Below are 23936 nucleotides of genomic sequence, written 5' to 3' on the forward strand. Positions count from 1 at the left end.
ACCTTTCACAAAGCACTAGCTTCTCAGTTTCCTGGCTCTCTCTACAGTAGGGTTTACCAATGTTAGTGTTCTCCTATGCAATAAAACCAAAAATATACAAATTATGGACAGCTAGGAGACAGCTAGGAGACAGCTAGGAGACAGCTAGGAGACAGCTAGGGGACAGCTAGGAGACAGCTAGGGGACATAAGACAATAGATCTCAGATGGGGAGTAATCCCAGGGCAGATCTGCTCAGGATTTTAAATCCTTTTACATCAGACAGAAGGTTTATTCTAATCTTTCATCATCTTTATCAATGTAAGCTCTCAGCTGGGTTGGCCCCAGTGACATATTCACCCAATCAGCCTTCACACTAAACTGAGTAACTCATTAGAGAGTAGCTGTGAGTGTTCCCTTTCTCTCAGGTTCAGTCTGTGAGGAGGGAACACACATTACACAGCCTGCTGGACCATTTTACATGTTCCTGTTCACATTCCCCTTGGCAAACTAGCCTGTGTTCTTCTCAAACGCATGCTAGCGTTTCATTCCAATTGATCGCATGTATTTGTGATTACATTCAAATGAGTTAAGTTAACCCAAGCTGACAATCAAAGGCTGCTGTCAAATGTGTTTGTGTTCTTTATAAGAAATAGAGACCATTGTACAAAGTGATCGTCCATAGGACCAAGACTGTCAAATGTTATCAGCCAGGGAGCTCCCCAGCAGTCTGAAATGTGTTTAGATTAGAATCGTTAATATACTGAGGCTAGTCTGTCTCACACACAGACACACACACCATTTAAGTGTATCTTATCTTAGCCATTGCAAAGATACCCTCTAGAGCAGCCCACAGAGCAGCCCACAGACGGCAGTTGTGAGAGACTAGGAGGACTACAGTAAGTAAGCTGAAGCGTTTCCCTATCTGTGTCATTATCTCCCTCCCTTACCTTGGCTGAGGTCTCAAACCAGCCCACAAATCCTTTTTCCCCACAGAATGTGTCCAGATTGAGCTGCTGGGAGCAGACTTAGTCAGACTTGTAGGCCAGCACCACAGCTGGGACAGGTTTGCCATGACTGAGGGTGACCTTAGTGTCCAGGTCGTCCTTCCACTTGAAAGGACGACCTGGACACTAAGGTCGTGGGTCACGTGGGTCATGTCAAACACCCCCAGAGCTCCAACAGTCTTCCGGTAACACACACGGGTCATATTACAATATCTTTCTTGTCCTGGGACAAACAAATACATGAACAGTACATATCAGGGTCAGACCGACATACAGCACTGATCTAGCGTATACTGTAATTATATGTACTTATAATCTAATTATATTGCATTAGGATTTAGCACATTCCAAAAACAGCAGAAAAGGTCAGGTTTTCATAGTACAGACACATACAGAGAGCGAAAGAGTAACTAGTGCTCATATGGCTCTAATGAGCATGAGACCAGGTGAACCCTGTCATTGTCTGTCAGTGTATCTGTCACGTTCTGACCTTAGTTCCTTTGTTTTGTCTTTTGTTTTAGTATGGTCAGGGCGTGAGTTGGGTGGGTTGTCTATGTTAGTTTGTCTATGATTTTCTATTTCTGTGTTTGGCCTGGTATGGTTCTCAATCAGAGGCAGCTGTCAATGGTTGTCCCTGATTGAGAACCATATTTAGGTAGCCTGTTTTCCATTGTGTTTTGTGGGTGGTTATTTTCTGTTTAGTGTTGTACCTTACAGGACTGTTCGTTGGTTTTTTATTGTTTTGTTTTCAGTGTTCATTAAAATATTTGAAATATGAACACTTACCACGCCGTGCAGTGGTCCTCCTCTCCTTCCCCACACGACAAGCATTACAGTATCAGTGTTTTGTTACTTGTCATGTTTGTTGTGGACCCCAGGAAGAATAGCTGCTGCCACTGCAAAAGCTAATGGGGACCCTAATAAACAAATAGACAAGACACATGTTCCTCCACAGTACACATTAAATTCTATAGGGAAAAAAACTGTACACTGGTGATTATGATTGTCACACTCTGACCATTATTTGCGTTGTTTGTTTCTATGTTTTGTTTGGTCGGGGTGTGATATGAGTGGGCATTCTATGTTGCATGTCTAGTTAGTCTGTTTCTATGTGTTTTGGCCTGATATGGTTCTCAATCAGTGGCAAGTGTTTGTTGTTGTCTCTGATTGGGAACCATATTTAGGTATCCTGTTTTGTATTGTGGTTCGTGGGTTATTGTCTATGTGATGTTGCATGTTAGCACTCAGTTTCGATAGCGGTCACGTTCGTTTTGTTATTTTGTTCGTTTGTTTAGTGTACTTCGTGTTTTTTTCGTCATTCATTAGAAGTTGGTATTCACACCACGCTGCGCTTTGGTCTCCTCACTACGATGATCGTGACAATGATGATACATGTAACACAGGCTATCTATGGATAAGACCAAATGTAATTATCAAAAGTGTGCTAATTCATTGATATTGAGTTGTTAAAAACATAAACTTGAATAAAGTCTGATGTAGACTGATTGTCTGCAGTTTTGTCCAAACCACTGGTGTTACAATGAATTGATAATATATCAAGTAATATCAAAGTAAAATTAAGTGGTTTGACATACTGGCAATGTCCCAAAGCTGTAGTCTTATAACGGAGTCACTGTCCCAGTGCAGAACCTTCAGCGCAAAGTCAACATCAATAGTTGCTCGATAATGTTGAGAAAAGATCTAATGGACATAACTCTTGACTGATGTTTTACTGACCCCAAGGTCCGCTATAACGAGAAGTTTTAACAAATGCTCCTGTTACATGGTCTGCGTTTGTACAACAGCCCATTCAAAACTCACACTGCTGTCTGATCCAATATCTGCCGGTGTTGATGGCACATGGAAAACATATTACAATTTAGTTTTAATTCCATTCCAACTAGAGCCTGAAATTCTTTCAAATGTTTCCATACAGAACTTTTAAGGTTCACTGTGCACCTTAACATATGAGGATGGAGTCAAGGAAATTATGTAATCCTACTTGATTCCATAGTCCGTACATGAAAGGTCAAATTTTTATTTTATAAACTTGTCATATGTTCTCGTCAAAATATATACAGTACCAGTCACATCGGTACAGCCACCCGGTTTCTTCACCGGTTTCTTCACGCATCGCTCCGACAGAAACAAACATCTCTCTGGTAAGAAGAAGGGTGGGTTGTATGCCTTATGATTAACGAGTGGTGTGATAATAACAATATACAGGAACTCAAGTCCTTTTGTTCACCTGACCTAGAATTCCATACGATCAAATGCCGACCGCATTATCTACCAAGAGAATTCTCTTTGATTATAATCACAGCCGTCTAAATCCCCCCAAAGCAGACACCTCGACAGCCCTGAAAGAACTTCATTGGACTCTATGTAAACTGGAAACCACATATCCTGAGGCTGCATTTATTGTAGCTGGGGATTTTAACAAGGCTAATCTGAAAACAAGGCTCCCTAAATTTTATCAGCATATCGAATGCGCGCCCCGGGCTGGCAAAACTCTAGATCATTGCTACTCTAATTTCCGCGACGCATACAAAGCCCTCCCTCGCTCTCCTTTCGGTAAATCTTACCACGACTCCATTTTGTTGCTCCCAGCCTATAGACAGAAACTAAAACAGGAAACGCTGGCCCGACAGATCTGATTCCACGCTTCAAGATTGCTTCGATCACGTGGACTGGGATTTGTTCCGGATAGCATCGGAAAATAATATTAATGTATACGCTGATCCGGTGAGTGAGTTTATTAGCAAGTGTATCGGTGATGTGATACCCACGGTGACTATTTAATCCTTCCCCAACCAGCAACCTAGGATTGATGGCAGTATCTGTGCAAAAACTGAAAGCGCGAACCACTGCTTTTAATTATGGCAAGGCGACCGGGAACATGACCGAATACAAGGCAATCAAACAAGCTAAGCATCAGTATAGAGACAAAGTAGAGTAGCAATTCAACGGCTCAGACACGAGACGTATGTGGCAGGGTCTACAGCCAATCACGGACTACAAAAAGAAAAACAGCCCCGTCGCGGACACCGATGTCTTGCTCCAAGACAAACTAAACAACTTCTTTGTCTCGCTTTGAGGACATTACAGTGCCACCAACACGGCCCGCTACCAAAACCTGCGGGCTCTCCTTCACTGAGCAAAACATTTAAACGTGTTAACCCTAGCGAGGCTGCCGGTCCAGACGGCATCCCTAGCCGTGTTCTCAGAGCATGCGCAGACCAGCTGGCTGGTGTGTTTACGGACATATTCAATCAATCCCTATCCCAGTCTGTCTTTTCCTATCCCAGTCATATGCTCCAAGAGGGCCACCATTGTTCCTATTCCCAAGAAAGCTAAGGTAACTGTTAGTAGCACTCACTTCCATCATCATGAAGTGCTTTGAGAAACTAGTCAAGGATCATATCACCTCCACCCTACCTGACACTCTAGGCCCACTCCAATTTGCTTACCGCCCCAATAGGTCCACAGACGACGCAATCGCAATCACACTGCACACTGCCCTAACCCATCTGGACAAGAGGAATACCTATGTAAGAATGCTGTTCATCGATTACAGCTCAGCATTTAACACCATTGTACCCTCCAAACTCGTCATTAGGCTCGAGACCCTGTGTCCCGACCCCGCCCTGTGCAACTGGGTCTTGGACTTTCTGACGGGCCACCCCCATGTGGTGAGGGTAGGAGACAACATCTCCACCCCGTTCTCAGCCCTCTCTTGTACTCCCTGTTTACCCATGACTGCGTGGCCATGCACGCCTCCAACTCAATCATCAAGTTTGCAGACAACACTACATTGGTAGGCTTGATTACCAACAATGACGAGACGGCCTACAGGGAGGAGGTGAGGACCCTCGGAGTGTGGTGTCAGGAAAATAACCTCACACTCAATGTCAACAAAACAAAGGAGATGATCGTGGACTTCAGGAAACAGCAGTGGGAGCACCCTTCCATTCCATATCGAAGGGACAATAGTGGAGAAGGTGGAACATTTTAAGTTCCTCGGTGTACAGATCACGGACAAACTGAAATGGTCAACCCACACAGACAGCGTGGTGAAGAAGGCGCAACAGCGCCTCTTCAACCTCAGGAGGCTGAAGAAATTTGGCTTGTCACCAAAAACACTCTTACAGATGTACAGATGCACAAACAAGAGCATCCTGTTGGGCTGTATCATCGCCTGGTACGGCAACTTCTCCGCCCACAACCGTAAGGCTCTCCAGAGGGTAGTGAGGTCTGCACAACGCATCACCGGGGGCAAACTACATGCCCTACAGGACATCTACACCTACCACCCGATGTCACAGGAAGGCAACAGAGATCATGAAGGACAACAACCACCCGAGCCACTGCCTGTTCACCCCGCTATCATCCCGAAGGCGAGGTCAGTACAGTTGCATCAAAGCTGGGACCGAGAGACTGAAAAACAGCTTCTATCTCAAGGCCATTAGACTGTTAAACAGCCATCACTAACATTGAGTGGCTGCTGCCAACATACAGACTCAATCTCTTGCCACTTTAATAATTGGAGGTAATAAATGCATCACTAGTCACTTAAACAATGTCACTTAATATAATGTTTACATACCCTACATTACTCATCTCATATGTATATACTGTACTCTATACCATCTACTGCATCCTGCCTATGCCGTTCGGCCATCGCTCATCCATATATTTAAATGTACATATTCTTAATCAATCCTTTACAGTTGTGTGTATAAGGTAGTTGTTAGATTACTTGTTAGATATTACTGCACGGTCGGAACTGGAAGCTACATTTCGCTACACTTGCATTAACATCTGCTAACCATGTGTATGTGACCAATAAAATTTTATTTGATGTGATTAGAATAATAGTGAAGACATCAAAACTATGAAATAACAAATATGGAATCATGTAGTAACCAAAAAAGTGTTAAACCCTTTGCCTTGTTGACAGTTTCTCTCAACCAGCTTCATGTGGGAACCACACATGGTCTTCACTATTATTCTAATCACATCAAATCAAATTTTATTGGTCACATACACATGGTTAGCAGATGTTAATGCGAGTGTAGCGAAATGTAGCTTCTAGTTCAAAGCTGTCATCAAGGCAAAGGGTTTGTTTAGCCCTTCTTTGGTTACTACAAATGTTCAACTTAAAATGTTCCACCTTCTCCACTATTGTCCCGTCGATATGGAATGGAAGGGTGCTCCCACTGCTGTTTCCTGTAGTCCACGATCATCTCCTTTGTTTTGTTGACATTGAGATGGACAACCAACGACACCTGCCTCTGATTGAGAACCATACTAGGCTGAAACAAAAACCTAAACATAGAAACACAAAACATAGACTGCCCACCCCAACTCACGCCCTGACCATACTAAATAAAGACAAAAACAAAGGAAAATAAAGGTCAGAACGTGACAGTAACAGGTATGCCTTGTTAAAAGATAATTTGTGGAATTCTTTTCCTTCTTAAAGCGTTTGAGCAAATCAGTTGTGCTGTGACAAGGTAGGTATATAGAAGATAGCCCTATTTGGTAAAAGACCAAGTCCATATTATGGCAAGAACAGCTCAAATAAGCAGAGAGAAACAACAGTCCATCATTACTTTAAGACATGAAGGTCAGTCAATGTGGAATATTTCAAGAACTTTGAACGTTTCTTCAAAGTGCAGTTGCAAAAACCATCAAGCGCTATGATAAAACTGGCTCTCATGAGGACCGCCACCGGAAAGAAGAACCAGAGTTACCTCTGCTGCAGAGGATAAGTTCATTAGTGTTACCAGCTTCAGAAATTGCAGCCCAAATAAATGCTTCACAGAGTTCAAGTAACAGACACATCTCAACATCAACTGTTCAGTGGAGACTGCGTGAATCAGACCTTCATGGTCGAATTGCTGCAAAGAAACCACTACTTAAGGACACCAAAGAAGAGACTTGCTTGTGCCAAGAAACACGAGCAATGAACATTAGACCGGTGGAAATCTGCCCTTTGGTCTGATGAGTCCAAATTGGAGATTTTTGGTTCCAACCGCTGTGTCTTTGTGAGACCCAGAGTAGGTGAACGGATGATCCTCTGCATGTGTGGTTCCCACCGTGAAGCATGGAGGAGGTGTGATGTATGGGGGTGCTTCGCTGGTGACACTGTCAGTGATTTATTTAGAATTCAAGGCACACTTAACCAGCATGGCTACCACAGCATTCTGCACTGATATGCCATCCCATCTGGTTTGCTCTTTTTCAACAGGACAATTACCCAAAACACACCTCCAGGCTGTGTAAGGGCTATTTGACCAAGGAGAGTGCTGTATCAGATGACCTGGCCTCCACAATCACCCAACCTCAACCCAATTGAGATGGTTTGGGATGAGTTGAACCGCAGAGTGAAGGAAAAGCAGCCAACAAGTGCTCAGCATATGTGGGAACTCCTTCAAGACTGTTGGAAAAGCATTTCTCATGAAGCTGGTTGAGAAAATGCCAAGAGTGTTCAAAGCTGTCATCAAGGCAAAGGGTTTGTTTAGCCCTTCTTTGGTTACTACATTATTCCAAATGTGTTATTTCATAGTTTTGATGTCTTCACTATTATTCTACAATGTAGAAAATAGTACAAATAAAGAATGAATAGGTGTGTATTTGAATGAGTAGGTGTGTCCTAACTTTTTACTGGTACTGGTACTGGATATATAATATATATATATTTGTTATAGGTCTACTCGGTAGCTCTCCAACACCTCCGCAATGAGTTTCTGGCCCTCCAGTCACCTCAAGACCAGTGTGCTTTCTACCCAATGTCGGATGTCATAATAAACATTGTTTGTTTTTTTACTGCCAAGCCACACTCATTCTCTTGTATCCTGCAGCCTACTGTAGGCCTAACTCAGAGCATGATTCAGACCCTAGCTATTTCGATCATTCAGGTGTAACATCTGCTTCAAACTCACACTCTCAAACATGTAGATCCCCTGATGTCACTCTCCAGATCCCAATCACCTCAATTCTAATCACCTGTTCACACACCTGCATGTCATTATCACACACTATTTAGTTCAGTTCCCTGCACCCATCATTGTGAGGTATTGTTTGTGACACACTTCTATTCGGAGCTCTGGTTTTCCCCTGTAATTGAATCCTCCAGTGTATGATAGTTTTGGCCTGCCTCACTAACAAAGCCTTTTGCCTATTCCCTGCCTGTACTTTAGCTTATCAGATTTTCTGTTATAAACCTATTGCCTGATCTCCCGGATGACGTTACTAGCCTTTTCCTTGCTTGTACTGTTGCCTTTTTGGACACCCTGTGTACGGCCTTCTGCCTGCCCCTGGACCCAGCTACCTACCTCCTCCTGTGGTCCTTTACCAATAAACACCTGCTGTGCCCTGTGCTTGAAACCAGCACTCTGTCTCCCCTGGTGTTCATTACACACAGTTGTCATCATTCTTTTTCTCCCACAAAGACATTCCCTTTATGTCAGGTATGATAACCCGAATCTGATCTTCATAGGACTCCATTTAAATGCCCATTTGTAACACCCAATGTCGTGCCCCTGGAGATTTTTACTGCGTTGATGTCTGAGTTCTTACGGTAATGGTGCTGATGAGGAATGAGTAATGCTATGTGATGCTGTTACTGCCATTTCATCAGCGGATTTTCACAAACATCTCCATCTTTAAACATGAAATTGCTATGAAATTAAACCATCGACAAGTTGTAAGGACGGCCGTTAGCCAATTTTACATCAAACTTGCCATCACAGTAACAGTTCCCTGTGTAGAATAAAATAATACAAAAGGATACTAGGACAAGGCCTATTTGCGTATCACTGCTTGGGGTAAAACAGTGTTTGACTAGGCCTCCTGAGATCACTGTTTCCGAGAGCATCTTCGATATACGAGATTTCTCAAGAACATGGGATTTGCTATTTACAGCCGTTGATCGCTCATCTAACAAGGTAATTAATTGCACATAAAATTAGTACACGACCATGTTCTAAAATGTATTATGGATTAATATGCCATTGCCACAGATAATACCGTTGTAAATCGATTTTAGATTAAGACTATTGTCTACGAAGAGCAGAAAGAAGATAAGTTAAATGTGTTTTAAATGTTATAAGACTCGTTCAGATTTATGTAGCCCAGAACTAATACGTTTTTTTTTTGCAATGGTGAAATTAGTATTCAATACGTAGCCTATTGTTTGTCCATAAAAATGCGCATAACTGCCCTTTTAATTGTGTTTAAGAAAAACCTTTTATGTCAACACATGTTATTATTGCACTTGATCGGCTTTGCTATGCAACAACTGTGTGTCCACATGTGAGCTGAATATGCGAGTGTTCTTTTTTAAGAGCTGTCTGCATTTACCAGGAAAGAGGAGAGGCCTTTCCCTAATAATGTAGGGCAGGCAGATACGTTTTTCAAGAAAAAGCTAATAAACCGTGCGCTGTGGGCTATTGGGCTTTTAAAGTAGGGAAAACAATCAACTCGGTTTTCGATGTTTTTTGCGCACACATCCTCACAAATAGGTTTAAAAAATATAAGCAGGCCTACCACACAGAACTACATTTGTAAAAAATAGCCCGATAAGGATATCACTGATAGTGGATTGGATAGCCTACCCTTGGGGTCAAAACAAGTGTTAAGTTATTTGTTTCGATGTAGACTGGGCATGCGCATGATTTACTCATCGTCAAATATTTAATTTTTTCCCCATAGATTCTATGAGAGATGGAAGCGATATGGCTGTACCAGTTTCGACTCATCGTCATTGGGGACTCGACAGTAGGAAAGTCGTGCCTGATCCGGCGATTCACAGAGGGACGCTTTGCGCATGTGTCCGACCCCACAGTCGGTGTAGACTTCTTCTCACGCCTAGTGGAGATAGAACCAGGCAAACGCATTAAACTTCAAATCTGGGACACAGCCGGACAAGAGCGATTCAGGTGACACTTTTTTGATTTAAAAAAAAATCTTCCATTGTAAAGACCACAAAGTTTTTTTTTTTGTCACCTGTAATTATTATTACACTACCAGTCAAAAGTTTTAGAACACTTACTTATTCAAGGGTTTTTCTTTATTTGTACTATTTTCTACATTGCAACGCTTTTCCAACAATCTTGATGGAGTTCCCATACATGCTGAGCACTTGTTGGCTGCTTTTCCTTCTCTCTGCGGTCCGACTCATTCCAAACCATCTCAATTTGGTTGAAGTCAGGGATTGTGGAGGCCAGGTCATCTGATGCAGCATTCAATCACTCTCCTTCTTGGTCAAATAGCCCTTACAATGCCTAGAGGTGTGTTGGGTCATTGTCCTGTTGAAAAACAAATGATAGTCCCATTAAGCCCAAACCAGATGGGATGACGAATCGCTGCAGAATGCTGTGGTAGCGATGTTGGTTAAATGGGCCTTGAATTCAAAATAAATCAGTGTCACCAGCAAAGCACACACACCATAACACCTTCTCCTTTTTGCAACTGCACTTGAAGAAACTTTCAAAGTTCTTGAAATGTTCCGTATTGACTGACCTTCATGTCTTAAAGTAATGATGGACTGTCGTTTCTCTTTGCTTATTTTAACTGTTCTTGCCATAATATGGACTTGGTCTTTTACCAAATATTCTGTATTCCACCCCTACCTTGTCACAACACAACTGATTGGCTCAAACACATTAGGGATGAAAGAAATTGCACCAATTAACTTTTAAGAAGGCACACCTGTTAATTGAAATGCATTCCAAGTGACTCCCCCATGAAGCTGGTTGAGCGAATGCCAAGAGTGTGCAAAGCTGTCAAGGCAAAGGGTGGCTATTTGAAGAATCTAAAATATAAACTATATTTTGATTTGTTTAACACTTTTTTGGTTACTACATGATTCCATGTGTTATTTCATAGTTTTGATGTCTTCAAGATTATTCTTGTCACGCCCTGATCTGTTTCACCTGTCCTTGTGCTTGTCTCCACAACCCTCCAGGCGTCGCCCATCTTCCCAATTATCCCCTGTGTATTTATATCCGTGTTCTCTTTTTGTTGCCAGTTCGTCTTGTTTGTTCAAGCTTACAAGCGTTTTTCCTGTCAGCTCCTATCGTTTCCCAGCCTCTCTTTGCTAGTGCTCCCGGTTTTGACATTTGCCTGTCCTGACCCTGTACCCGCCCACCTGACCTCTCTGCCTGAGCCTGCCTACCATCCTGTACCTTTGTTCCACCTCTGAATTACTGAACCCTGCCTGTCCCTGACCCTGAGTCCGCCTGCTGTCCTGTACCTTTGCCTTACCCAGGATTTTCGACCCCTGCCAGCCTTGACCTGTCTTTGCCTGCCCCTGTTGTTACAATAAATAGTGTTACTTGGACAGTCTGCATCTGGGTCTTACCTTGATTCCTGATAATTCTACAATGTAGAAAATAGTAAAAATAAAGAAAAACCCTTGAATGAGTAGGTGTTAAAAAACTTTTGACCGGTAGTGTATAGCAATATATAATTTTATCTAAAATGTGTCTCATCACACTATTTTGCAAAGAAGGTCTACAGTAGCCTCAACAGCACTCTGTAGGGTAGCACCATGGTGTAGCTGGAGGACAGCTAGCTTCCGTACTCCTCTGGGTACATTGACGTCAATACAAAACCAAGGAGGCTCATGGTTCGCACACCTTTCCATAGACTTACACAGTAATTATGACAACTTCTGGAGGATGTCCTCCAGCCTATCAAAGCTCTTGCAGCATGAACTGGTTGTCCACCCAATCAAAGGATCAAATAATGAATCTAGTACTGAAAGAATAAGCTACAGCTAGCTAGCACTGCAGCGTATAAGGCAATAGTTGAACAGTTTTTAACAAATTAATTTCTTACAAAATTAAAAAGCAAGAGAGAAATAGAGTGAGAGTCATTTTTTTCCACTTTCAGTTTCTATCACATTTCAGGTATAACCCAGATGCAGACATTGTCGAAGGAAACAACGTTTATTTCTAATACAGGGGCAGGCAAACGACAGTTCAAAGGCAGGCAGGGGTCAATTATCCAGAGAGGGTGCAAAGGATCCAGAACGGCAGGCAGTCTCAGGGTCAGGGCAGGTAGGGGTCAATAATCCAGTAAGGTGGGGCAAGATACAGAAGGGCAGGAAACAGGACACAAGGGGCTGTGACACATGGGTTTAACTCTGGACACATGAAAGGCTAATAACCTTAGCGATGGGAAAAGGGCCTATTAACCGGGGGGAGAGTTTGCGGGATTCCACCTGGAGGGGCAGATCCTGGGTGGACAGCCATACCTTCTGCACGAGATGATACTGTGGAGCCGGGGTCCGGTGGTGATCCGCTTGTCGTCAATACCTGGAGGTGGTCTTGAGGAAGGACCGACCAGGCTCTCCTCCAAGTACGACGACAGCAGGGGACAAATATCTTGGCCGAAGGTATGCTGACCTCTTCTTCCTGCTCAGGGAAGAGCGGGGGCTGATACCCCAGGGAACACTCAAAGTGATAGGCCTGTGGCAGAGCAGGGAAGGGTGTTGCAGGTGTATTCGACCCACACAAGCTGCTGGCTCCAGGTGGTGGGGTTGGCGGAGACCAGGCAGTGCAGAGTAGTCTCAAGGTCTTGGTTGGCTCGCTCCGACTGGCCGTTGGACTGGGAGTGAAACCCGGAGGACAGGCTGGCCGATGACCCAATGAGGGTGCAGAACGCCTTCCAGAACCAGGATGAGAACTGAGGACCCCGGTCGGAGACCATGTCAACTGGCAGTCCATGAATCCGTAAGACGTGCTGCACCATGAGCTGAGCCATCTCTTTGGTAGATGGTAGTTTGGGGAGAGGAATGAAGTGGGCGGCTTTGGAAAACCGATCCACAATGGTCAGGATGGCGGTGTTGCCATCAGACGGTGGGAGACCCATGACAAAGTCCAGGGAGATGTGAGACCAAGGACAGTGAGGGACAGGCAGAGTTTGGAGGAGACCAGCCGGAGCTTGCCGAGGAGTCTTGTTCTGTGCACAGACCGTGCAAGCGGCGAAGAATGTGAGACGTCAGGAACCGTGGTAGGCCACCTAAAGTGTTGTCTCACAAAAGCCAGGTTCCGATGGGAGCCCGGCTGGCAGGCAAGCATCGCGTCAGGCACAAACATCCGGTTTGAGGAACGCTGTGCCTCCCGAACCTGCTTCCCTATTCCCCAGCTGAGTGCCGTCACCAGGCACGAGGTGGGAAGGATGGTCTCAAGTTCCTGGGGTAGTAGTCGTGGGGCTATAGCAGCGTGACAGCGCAGCCGGTAGGAGAGGGAGAAGTTGAACCGGGTGAACAGTAGGTCCCACCTAGCCTGCCTGGAATTGAGGCGCTTGTCGGTGTGGAGATATTCCAGGTTCTTGTGGTCGGTCCACACAATGAATGGATGTTCCAACGCCATCTTCACCGCGAGAAGCTCACGATTCCCCACATTGTAGTTCCTCGCCATGCCGTTGAGGCGGTTAGAGAATAAGGCGCAGGGATGTAACCTGAGGTCCAGGGCAGACTCCACTCCGACATCCAAAACATCGGCCTCCACTCCGAACTGGCGGGACGGGTCAGGATGAACCAAGATGGGAGCTGTGGTGAAGCGGTGTTTGAGATCCGGGAACGGCCGGTCAGCAGCTGGAGACCAAGTGAACGGAACCTTAGGAGAGGTGGGGGGGAAGCCAGGGTGCTGTAGCCCCGTATAAAGCGGCGATAAAAGTTGGCAAATCCCAGGAAACTCTGCAACCGTACTCTGGACGTAGGTTGGGGCCAATCCACCACCGCTCTCACCTTCCCGGGACCCATCTGTTTCACTTACTTAGCTAGTAATGCAGCTAACTAGTTTAGCCTACTGAATCACTCTGCTCAAACAGAGGGATGCTATGTTAGCTAGCTGGCTATGACTTTCCAACACAACACTGGAACTCTTCCAAGTCAAAGTAAGCTTTTGGTATTACTCATTTATTGCCACCAGGGCCCGGCATGTAACTGCTAACTAACAGTACACTGTAACGTTACTTCATGATTGTAGCCGTTTACTAACGCATTAGTTATATTAGCTATGTTGACTAGGACGTTACTTTAGCTAATATGGTGACAACGATGTGGGCTGTTTATAGAGGTTTGTCTTGGAAAGGGTTTTTCGCCTGGTCACATACAGCTGATTTGTTGTGCATTGAAGTCCACAAGCGACAACGTGGCTGTAATGAGTGAACTCTGTTTACGTGTGATCAGGGGTGTATTCATACTGCCGATTCTGTTGAAAAACGTTTCTTAAACAGAAGCAAACGGAACAAAACGGGGATAAACATACAGTGCCTTGCGAAAGTATTCGGCCCCCTTGAACTTTGCGACCTTTTGCCACATTTCAGGCTTCAAACATAAAGATATAAAACTGTATTTTTTTGTGAAGAATCAACAACAAGTGGGACACAATCATGAAGTGGAACAACATTTATTGGATATTTCAAACTTATACTGAACCAAAATATAAACACAACATGCAACTATTTCAAAGATTAAAGATTTTATTGAGTCACGGTTCATATGAGGAAATCGGTCAATTGAAATAAATAAATTAGGCCCTAATATATGGATTTCACATGACCTTAAAAAAAATGGGCCACACAATCTCGTCACTGTATCTCTGTGCATTCAAATCGCCATTGATAAAATGCAATTGTGTTTGTTGTCCGTAGCTTATGCCTGTCCATACCATAACCCCACCACCACCATAGGGCACTCTGTTCACAACGTTGACATCAGCAAACCGCTCACCCACATGACGCCATACACATGGTCTTTCCGGTTGTGAGACTAGTTGGAAGAACGGCCAAATTCTCTAAAACAATGTTGGTGGCGACTTATGTTAGAGAAAGGAACATTAAATTATCTGGCAACATCTCTGGTGGACATTCCTGCAGTCAGCATGCCAATCGCACGCTCCCTCAAAACTTGAAACATCTGTGGCACTGTGTTGTGTGACAAAACTGCCCATTTTAGAGTGGCCTTTTATTGTCCCCAGCAGAAGGTGCACCTGTGTAATGATCATGCTGTTTAATCAGCTTCTTGATTTGCTACACCTGTCAGGTGGATGGATTATCTTGGCAAAGGAGAAATGCTCACTAACAGGGATGTAAACAAACTTGCGCACCAAATTTGAGAGAAATAAGCTTTTCGTGAGTATGGAACATTTCTGGGATCTTGTATTTCAGCTCATGAAACATGGGACCAAGACTTTACATTGTCGTGTCTTTGGCATCATTAAAAGTGAAGACTGTTATTTTATCAAATCAGTTCTCTGTAATTATAATTACGTGATTAAACTAATCATGTAAATGTAATTAACCAGGAAGTTGGGGCACCAGGGAAATCTTCAGATTACAAAGTTATAATTTTCCTAACGTAACTCTTCAGATATTTGAATATCTGATCAATTAGTCTTCTTATTAATGAATTATTATTTAGCTCACGTCAGTCTCATTCTAAATGTCGTAAATGGTTGGTTATCTGCACGAACCCAGCCTTTACAATGAATCATCCATACACCAATTGTCTTAATCATTTATTTACTAACTAAATAAATAATCCCAGAAACGCATAAACAAACAAAGCAGTAGATCTGTTACTAACAAATGATAGGGGAGATTCCCTAGTGGGCTAAGCCGATATGACGGCTTGGTGGACAAAGGGAAGTGGGTGTGGACTGAGCGAGAGCGGGAAAGACCAGAGGGATCACTACACACAGTACTACTATAATTAATTGAAATGCTAATCCTTTGCACATGAACGCTCACTCATTCTGGAAAAATTGCAATCAATATATAGATTTACGCCCATGTGTCATGATCTTTTCTGTTGGAATCCGGTCCGTCTGCTGGAGAGTCAGTTCATCCGCGTCTCTTTCTCTCTGCTGCCCTGAAGATCAGTCTTTCGTGGTTAGAATGAATACATCAGAGTATCACTCAGAAATAAATGTTTCGGCGGTTGTCAGTAATAGCACCCCAGGTTTACATAATTTCTAGCTGCAGACTATTAATTAGTATCTAAGATTAGCTCTTATTCTGTCGGCATCGATAGTCTGAGTTGAACCATTTCCAGCCGTGTAGCCATGTGGTATGGTTAGGAATTCAATAACTATTCGCAATAACAGCTCACGCTGTGGGTTTGCTCAATCTTTGTACTCAAACCTGTGCCACCTCAGCTGACACCGAGGTACGTGTGGTCTGAAGAGGATTTCCTCAGGAGGAGGTTTTCTTCATAACAGTAGAAAAGGCTGTTCTATGACGCCTGATCATGACTGTGTTCACGGGGGCGGGCCAATCACTTAGTTCAACTTTAAAGGGAATACATCATTTCACAAATAGTTTCATCTTTACTCATTCATTTTATACAATAATTTGATGCAAACCTCATAACGGAGGCACCTGTATAAACAGAGTTATGGTAATGTGGCTGTATTGTCTTTCATGAGTTCACAAACATGAAAAAAAACGGACCGGGTCGTAGCTGGCTTCTCCACCGACCGTTTACACATCCTCCAAAACATAGATATTGTTCCAGTCTCAAATTCTGGAATGTAGTAGAATTTGGCAGGAGTTCCTTTGTTCCTCTCTCCATACTGCATGAAAAGGGGGAGAGAGTCTCCGCCAGGAATTTACGACCTGAGATAACAGAACAGTAGGAGAGAGTGAGAAGCCATGATCTATACACAGAAAGGGTCACGTCACGACAACATGTGATATTTTTTCAGTGTATTTACCACTGTCCCTCTTCTTTGCTTATCCTCTCACCCTCTCTAGGTCTATTACCAGGGCTTATTACCGTAACTCTGTTGGGGGGCTGCTGCTGTTCGACATCACCAACCGTCGCTCCTTCCAGAATGTGCATGAGTGGCTGGAGGAGGCCCGGAGTCACGTCCAGCCTCACAGCATCGTCTTTCTGTTGGTGGGCCACAAGTGCGACCTGGAGCCCCAGAGGCAGGTGAGCCAGCAAGAGGCGGAGAAGCTGGCAGGTACCTATGGTATGCGCTACGTGGAGACATCAGCTCGCGACGCCATCAACGTGGAAAAGGCCTTCACTGAGCTAACGCGGGACATCTTTGAGCTCGTGAAGAGCGGTGACATCAACATCCAGGAGGGTTGGGAGGGGGTGAAGAGTGGCTTAGTGCCCAACGTGGTGCACTCCTCAGAAGAGGTCACCAAGAGTGGCCGGCGGTGCCTCTGCTGATTAGCCTGTCTGTCTAGTTGGCTTCACTCAACCCAGCCCATGCAGTCCTGTTACATTATGTCCCACTAGCTCGCAATCTTGTCACATATATATATCTCTCTCACTCCCATTCTGAGTACTGGAAGGCCATTCCCGCTCTAGTCTACCACTGAATAAAACATGAATACAGCTACTTTCCACAGTAACCTTCCTGGCGTCTCTGTCTTACCTGTTACAGGCACTTGAAAGACAAGAAATGGCCTGTTTTATGATTTCATTGTCCTCCCTGTATTTATGCTTCATCTTGTGCCCCACAGAAGGAACACACCTCAAACTTTACACGTCTGTTCTGTGTTCTGGAGTCTGGGGAACTCACACAACTATCGGGGGGGGGGGGGGGGGTGTTCAATACAGGGGGAAACACCAAATCTATCACAGCTTATTCCACCTTGGCTATGGAAAGAACCAGAAAGCGTGTGTTGTATTACTGGCTGTGTGCAATGCCTCCTGCTTTTGGTGCGAGACTGATGACACCCCCAGACACATGAACAACCAAGAACACAATAGTGTATTGCCATCATCCTTTTCATCACAGATGGAACCAAAGCTTGCGTGGACTGAATCAGTTCTACATGAGTATCAACAGGGAATTTGCACAGTTGAGTGTTGGGTAGGCTGCACTGTGCGATGCCTAACATCAATGTTTTTCATTTGCCGTTTTCTTCATCGTTGCTCATATTAAATGCACAGTTGGGGACACAAGGTACTGTATAACATATCACCTTTTTTGACCACCCTGGCCATCCACCATAATCGTTAGAGAATGCGTCCCATGAGAAAGACGTTTTATATACTCCATTGGCTTTAACAGTAAGCTCACCCCTTAAACATTGACATCTACACAACGATAGCGCCTCCTGATGTTGTGAACACCAAGCTTTAAATGGGGTCGGCTGTTCTAGAGTAGTTTTTTCTTCAGTTTATTTAATACCTGCATACTGTAGGGTCCAATGCTTGTAGTTTTAACATGATCCTAAGCAACATTCCACACGTGTCCAATATTTCTTCCGGACTCAGCCACGTGCTTTATCTAACCGTTATATTTTCCAACCACAACCTTTAGTACCTCTAAAATGTATTTTTTCTCAATGCCAGTTTCCACCCTCCCCATTGAACTTTTTGGGTTAGCTATGATCCCATTTGCTGCCAGGCCCATGTCCATATACAACGTTAATCCCAAGCAGACCATATCTGAGAGCAATTTAAAGAGCCTCCTAGGTTCAAAGTATCTATGCAGCAGGAAACTAACCATTTGCTCGAAAGGAAAGCTACAACATGTATTAATCAACCTGAATTTTACTCTCCTTCAGGGTTGTTCAATACTGCACGTGTATAGTTGCATTTTATCCATTTGTAAATAGCCAGGGTGTTCTGGATGAATTATTTTCCAGAACATGAAATGTCATAATGGTGTGATAGAAATGGGAAATTCCATGACTTTCAATATTTGTAGGAGATACAGTGCATTCGGAAAGTATTCATACCCCTTGACTTTTTCCACATTTTGTTACGTTTCAGCTTGTAGCGTCATAACCAAGAACACTTGAGGCTGTTATCGCTGCCAAATGTTCTTCAACAAAGTACTGAGTAAAGGGTCTGAATACCAGTTTGGGCACACCTACTCATTCAAGGGTTTTTCTTTATTTGTACTATTTTCTACATTGTAGAATAATAGTGAAGACATCAACACTATGAAATAACACATATGGAATCAAATCAAATCAAATGTATTTATATAGCCCTTCGTACATCAGCTGATATCTCAAAGTGCTGTACAGAAACCCAGCCTAAAACCCCAAACAGCAAGCAATGCAGGTGTAGAAGCACGGTGGCTAGGAAAAACTCCCTAGAAAGGCCAAAACCTAGGAAGAAACCTAGAGAGGAACCAGGCTATGTTGGGTGGCCAGTCCTCTTCTGGCTGTGCCAGGTGGAGATTATAACAGAACATGGCCAAGATGTTCAAATGTTCATAAATGACCAGCATGGTCGAATAATAATAAGGCAGAACAGTTGAAACTGGAGCAGCAGCACGGTCAGGTGGACTGGGGACAGCAAGGAGTCATCATGTCAGGTAGTCCTGGGGCATGGTCCTAGGGCTCAGGTCAGTTGAAACTGGAGCAGCAGCACAGCCAGGTGGACTGGGCCGATACTATTCATGTAGTAACCAAAAAAAGTGTTAAGCAAACAAAAATATATTTTAGATTCTTCAAAGTAGCCGCCCTTTGACTTGATGACAGCTTTGCACACTCTTGGCATTCTCTCAACCAGCTTCACCTGGAATGCTTTTCCAACAGTCTTGAAGAAGTTCCCACATATGCTGAGCACTTGTTGGCTGCTTTTTCTTCACTCTGTGGTGCAACTCATCCCAAACCATCTCAATTTGGTTGAGGTCGGTTGATTGTTGAGGCCAGATTGTTGATGCAGCACTTCATCACTCTCCTTCTTGGTCAAATAGCCCTTACACAGCCTGGAGGTGTGTTTGGTAATTTTCCTGTTGAAAAACAAATGATAGTCCCAATAAGCCCAAACCAGATGGGATGGTGTATCACTGCAGAGTGCTGTTGTAGCCATGATGGTTAAGTATGCCTTGAATTCTAAATACATCACTGACAGTGTCACCAGCAGAGCACCCCCACACCATCACACCTCCTCCTCCATGCTTCACGGTGGGAACCATGCATGCAGAGATAATATATTCACCTTCTCTGCATCAGACTAAAAGACAGATTTCCACCGGTCTAATGTCTATTGCTCATGTTTCTTGACCCAAACAAGCCTCTTCTTCTTATTGGTGTCCTTTAGTAGTGGTTTCTTTGCAGCAATTCGACCATGAAGGCCTGATTCACCCAGTCTCCTCTGAACAGTTGATGTTGAGATGTGTCTGTTACTTGAACTCTGTGAAGCATTTATTTGGGCTGCAATTTCAGTGTCTGGTAACTCTAATGAACTTGTCCTCTGCAGCAGAAGTAACTCTGGGTCTTCCTTTCCGGTGGCGGTCCCCATGAGAGCCAGTTTCATCATAACGCTTGATGGTTTTTGCGGCTGCACTTGAAGAAACTTTCAATTGTCTTGAAATGTTCCGCATTGACTGAACTTCATGTCTTAAGGTAATGGACTGTCGTTTCTCTTTGCTTATTTGAGCTGTTCTTGCCATAATATGGACTTGGTCTTTTACCAAATAGGGCTATCTTCTGTATACCACCCCTACCTTGTCACAACTAATTGGCTCAAACGCATTAAGGAAAGAATTTGCAACATTTTCCAAAAACCTGTTTCTGCTTTGTCTTGTGTGTAGATTGATGAGGGAAAAAACCTATTGAATCCATTTTAAAATAAGACTAACGTAACAAAATGTAGAAAAAGTCAAGGGGTCTGAATACTTTCCGAATGCACTGTATATTACAACAGCTGGAGTGTTGCTCTGTTCAGGGTAATAAGATTGGTTTGGTTTGGTTTCCCCCTCTTTCACTGAAGTCACACCCTCTGATTATGAAAGGAGAGAGATCCCCGGGGAAGTCCACAGCCTTTAGAGAGACATCCGTTACCTACATATTAGACATGCGTATTGAGCCTCCATGTGCCAGACACGTGTGAATACCCTCCCCACCACAGATGGCTGGTGGCATCTTAATTGGGAAGGATGGGCTCATAGTCAGGGCTGGAACGGAATAAATGGAACGGTATCTAACAAGTGAAATATGGTTTCCATGTGGTTCATTCCATTCATTTCATTCCAGCCATTATAATGAGCTGTCCTCCCCTCAGCAGCCTCCTGTACTCCCCACCAATGTCGTTGAATGGACTCTCCTGGCTGTATTCTCTGCTAAGCCAGGTACCAGATCAGCTGCTGAATTCACAGCACTGGCGCTAAACCAACTTTGTTTTTCATTTTAAACCATTGAATGACTGTGACATAGGAATGTAGAGAGAACAATCTTTTCATATTTCATGTTCTCTGCTATACCCCTGAGGCTCTGAGTGATGGTGCTTACCTGCACAGTGTCATGCAGAGGTTTGAAATGGCTATGAATCATGTCTTGATCAACCTAGTCAGAGCTAGGATGTATTCCAATTAAATTGTGACTGGTAGATGTCATTTCTTTTTTTGAAACAAACGTAAAGCAGACCATGTTTCTTTAGCGGTGTATAGGTTTGGAGTGCACGGCACAAGGGCAGGTTCGATGTCTCATATGCTTGTAAGGAATAAACATTTGATCTCAGCAAAGGCATGGTCAATATTCCAGTGCTCTATGATGCCCATCCAAAATACATGTGCTCAGTGTTAGTTGCCTTTGTATGCACACGCACACCCCAATTAATAAAAAAATATTCCCCCAGCCTGGAAAAAACACTGTTTATTCAACAAGCAGTTGAAAGAAATTGATATTCCGGAGGTTAAACTGGATGTACACTCTATATAAAAATAAGTATGTGGACACCCCTTCAAATTAGTGGATTCGGCTATTTCAGCCACACCCGTTGCTGACAGGTGTAGAAAATCGAGCACACAGCCATGTAATCTCCATGGACAAACGTTGACAGTAAAATGGCCTTACTGAAGAGCTCAGTGACTTTCAACGTGGCACCGTCATAGGATGCCACCTTTCCAACAAGTCAGTTCAAGTCAGTTCCCAACAAGCAGCCCCGGTCAACTGTAAGTGAGGTTATTGTGATGTGGAAACGTCTAGGAGCAACAACGGTCACACAAGCTCACAGAACAGGACCACCGAGTGCTGAAGCGGTAGTGTATTAAAACCATCTGTCCTTGGTTGCAACACTCACTACCGAGTTCCAAACTGCCTCTGGAAGCAAAGTCAGCACAATAACTGTTTGTCGGGGGCTTCATGAAATGGGTTTCCATGGCCGAGGAGCCAGAGACAAGCCTAAGATCACCATGCGTAATGCCAAGTGTCGGCTAGAGTGGTGTAAAGCTTGCCGCAATTGGACTCTGTAGCAGTGGAAATGTGTTCTCTGGAGTGATGAATCAGGCTTCACCATCTGGCAGTCAGATGGACAAATCTGGGTTTGGTGGATTCCAGGAGAATGCTACCTGCCCCAATGCATAGTGCCAACTGTAAAGTTTGATGGAGGAGGAATAATGGTCTGGGGCTGTTTTTAATGGTTTGGGCCCCTTAGTTCCAGTGAAGGGAAATCTTAATGCTACAGCATACAATAACATTCTGCATACAATAACGATTCTGTGCTTCCAACTTTATGGCAACAGTTTGGGGAAGGCCCTTTCCTGTTTCAGCATGACAATGCCCACGTGCACAAAGCGAGGTCCATACAGAAATGGTTTGTCGAGATCGGTGTGTAAGAATGTGACTAGCCTGTACAGAGCCCTGACCTCAACCCCATTGAACACTTTTGGGATGAATTAGAACGCTGACTGCAAGCCGGGCCTAATCGCCTACCATCAGTGCCCAACCTCACTAATGCTCTTGTGGCTGAATGGAAGCAAGTCCCCGCAGCAATGTTCCAACATCTAGTGGAAAGCCTTCCCAGAAGAGTGGAGGCTGTTACAGAAACTGTATTGAGATCAAATGTTTAATCGATGAGAATATTAGCAGAAGGTTGGCCAAAATACATCTCACTCCATCTTCCCCCACTGCCGGCCACTGGGCTTCCTCTCATTACCATATTTGGTACTGAGTGGAATCGCCAACCGGATGCTTCACATTTATACATCTGGTGAAACATCCGTCTCATTGTTCCATCTGTGAAACAACTGTTTGAAGTCTCCATTAGTACAATGCCATATACAAACACAAGAGGGCAGTACACACTAAACAATTGACCTTGTGAATGGTTACAAGGCACAACATTAAATGTTTTAAAAGACAAAGACACAAAGACACAATGTTGACAAAGACACTGAACAGAGGCAGCCAAGGCAGCAGGGGCACCTAGAGGGAAGAGGTACAGGTTAGTCATACTTTTACTGCATATCAAGCTGGATTATAAACTGGTTGTAAGACATGAATAAACACTGGACCTGTTTAAATTAAATAAACACTCAGAAACTGCCCTTGAAGGTGAGGGCTTCCGTGCTCTCTGGTTGTCTCCAGATGATAATGGCACAAAGGGTACAGAGCAGGGCCAGGAGAATCTGAACGCTTGTCATGTTTAACACATGAACCAAAATAAATACTTTCAGGTAGATAGATATTAGGCATGCAATGCCATTCCAAAAGTTGCAACGTTTAAGTGTTGTGAATCTGTAGATGTGGAGGAAATGGATATGGATTTTCATTCGGTTTGATAAGCTTATTGATTTTTACATTTTTATATAATTATTTAAAAAAATACTCAAATAATTCCATCTACTGTTGAGAATCAACAAAGGCATAGAATGTCATTATAATAAACATTTATTTAGAAAAGACAACATTGAAAATACAGCTCATTTCTACATGACAGACATATATTCACAGTATATAAAACCAAAGACAAAAAATATCATTCATATTTATGTGACAGCATTTAGAGTAGTACTGATCAATCACTACTATGGCCTGATAGGAGTCTTGGTTTACCAGCCCCTGGTATCTGAGGCGGGCGGTATTTTCAGGCACTGGTTTCTTTTTGAGATTCTTACAAGTTCTCAAGAAACAATAGGTTGTTAAAATGTGTGTTAAGAAGCACAAGTATAAAACACCTCCTTTGAATAAGTGTCCATTTGTATAATATTCAGCATTATACAAATATGAT

At 43.6% G+C, this 23936-nt stretch overlaps 1 protein-coding gene across 1 annotated transcript; it reads left to right on the plus strand.

The window, feature by feature from the left end:
- Nucleotides 1-8412: 8412 nt before the first annotated feature.
- On the plus strand, nucleotides 8413-21562 carry LOC110510152 (ras-related protein Rab-39B). Its single transcript, XM_021591507.3, has 3 exons — nucleotides 8413-8937; nucleotides 9704-9930; nucleotides 16760-21562. Exons 2-3 carry the CDS (start codon nucleotides 9716-9718, stop codon nucleotides 17184-17186), a joined length of 642 nt encoding a protein of 213 aa, XP_021447182.1. The 5' UTR covers nucleotides 8413-8937; nucleotides 9704-9715; the 3' UTR covers nucleotides 17187-21562.
- The last annotated feature ends 2374 nt before the right edge of the window (nucleotides 21563-23936 follow it).

Source organism: Oncorhynchus mykiss, chromosome 29, assembly GCF_057628025.1.
Source record: "Oncorhynchus mykiss isolate SJ-2025 chromosome 29, ASM5762802v1, whole genome shotgun sequence".
NCBI classification, from domain to species: Eukaryota; Metazoa; Chordata; class Actinopteri; order Salmoniformes; family Salmonidae; genus Oncorhynchus; species Oncorhynchus mykiss.

Excerpts from the sequence above, each read along its gene's own strand:
- LOC110510152 (XM_021591507.3), top strand. The coding sequence starts at position 9,716 with ATGGAAGCGATATGGCTGTACCAGTTTCGACTCATCGTCATTGGGGAC. Across the intron at positions 9,931-16,759 it reads GCCGGACAAGAGCGATTCAG|GTCTATTACCAGGGCTTATT; the intron begins GTGACACTTTTT and ends CACCCTCTCTAG.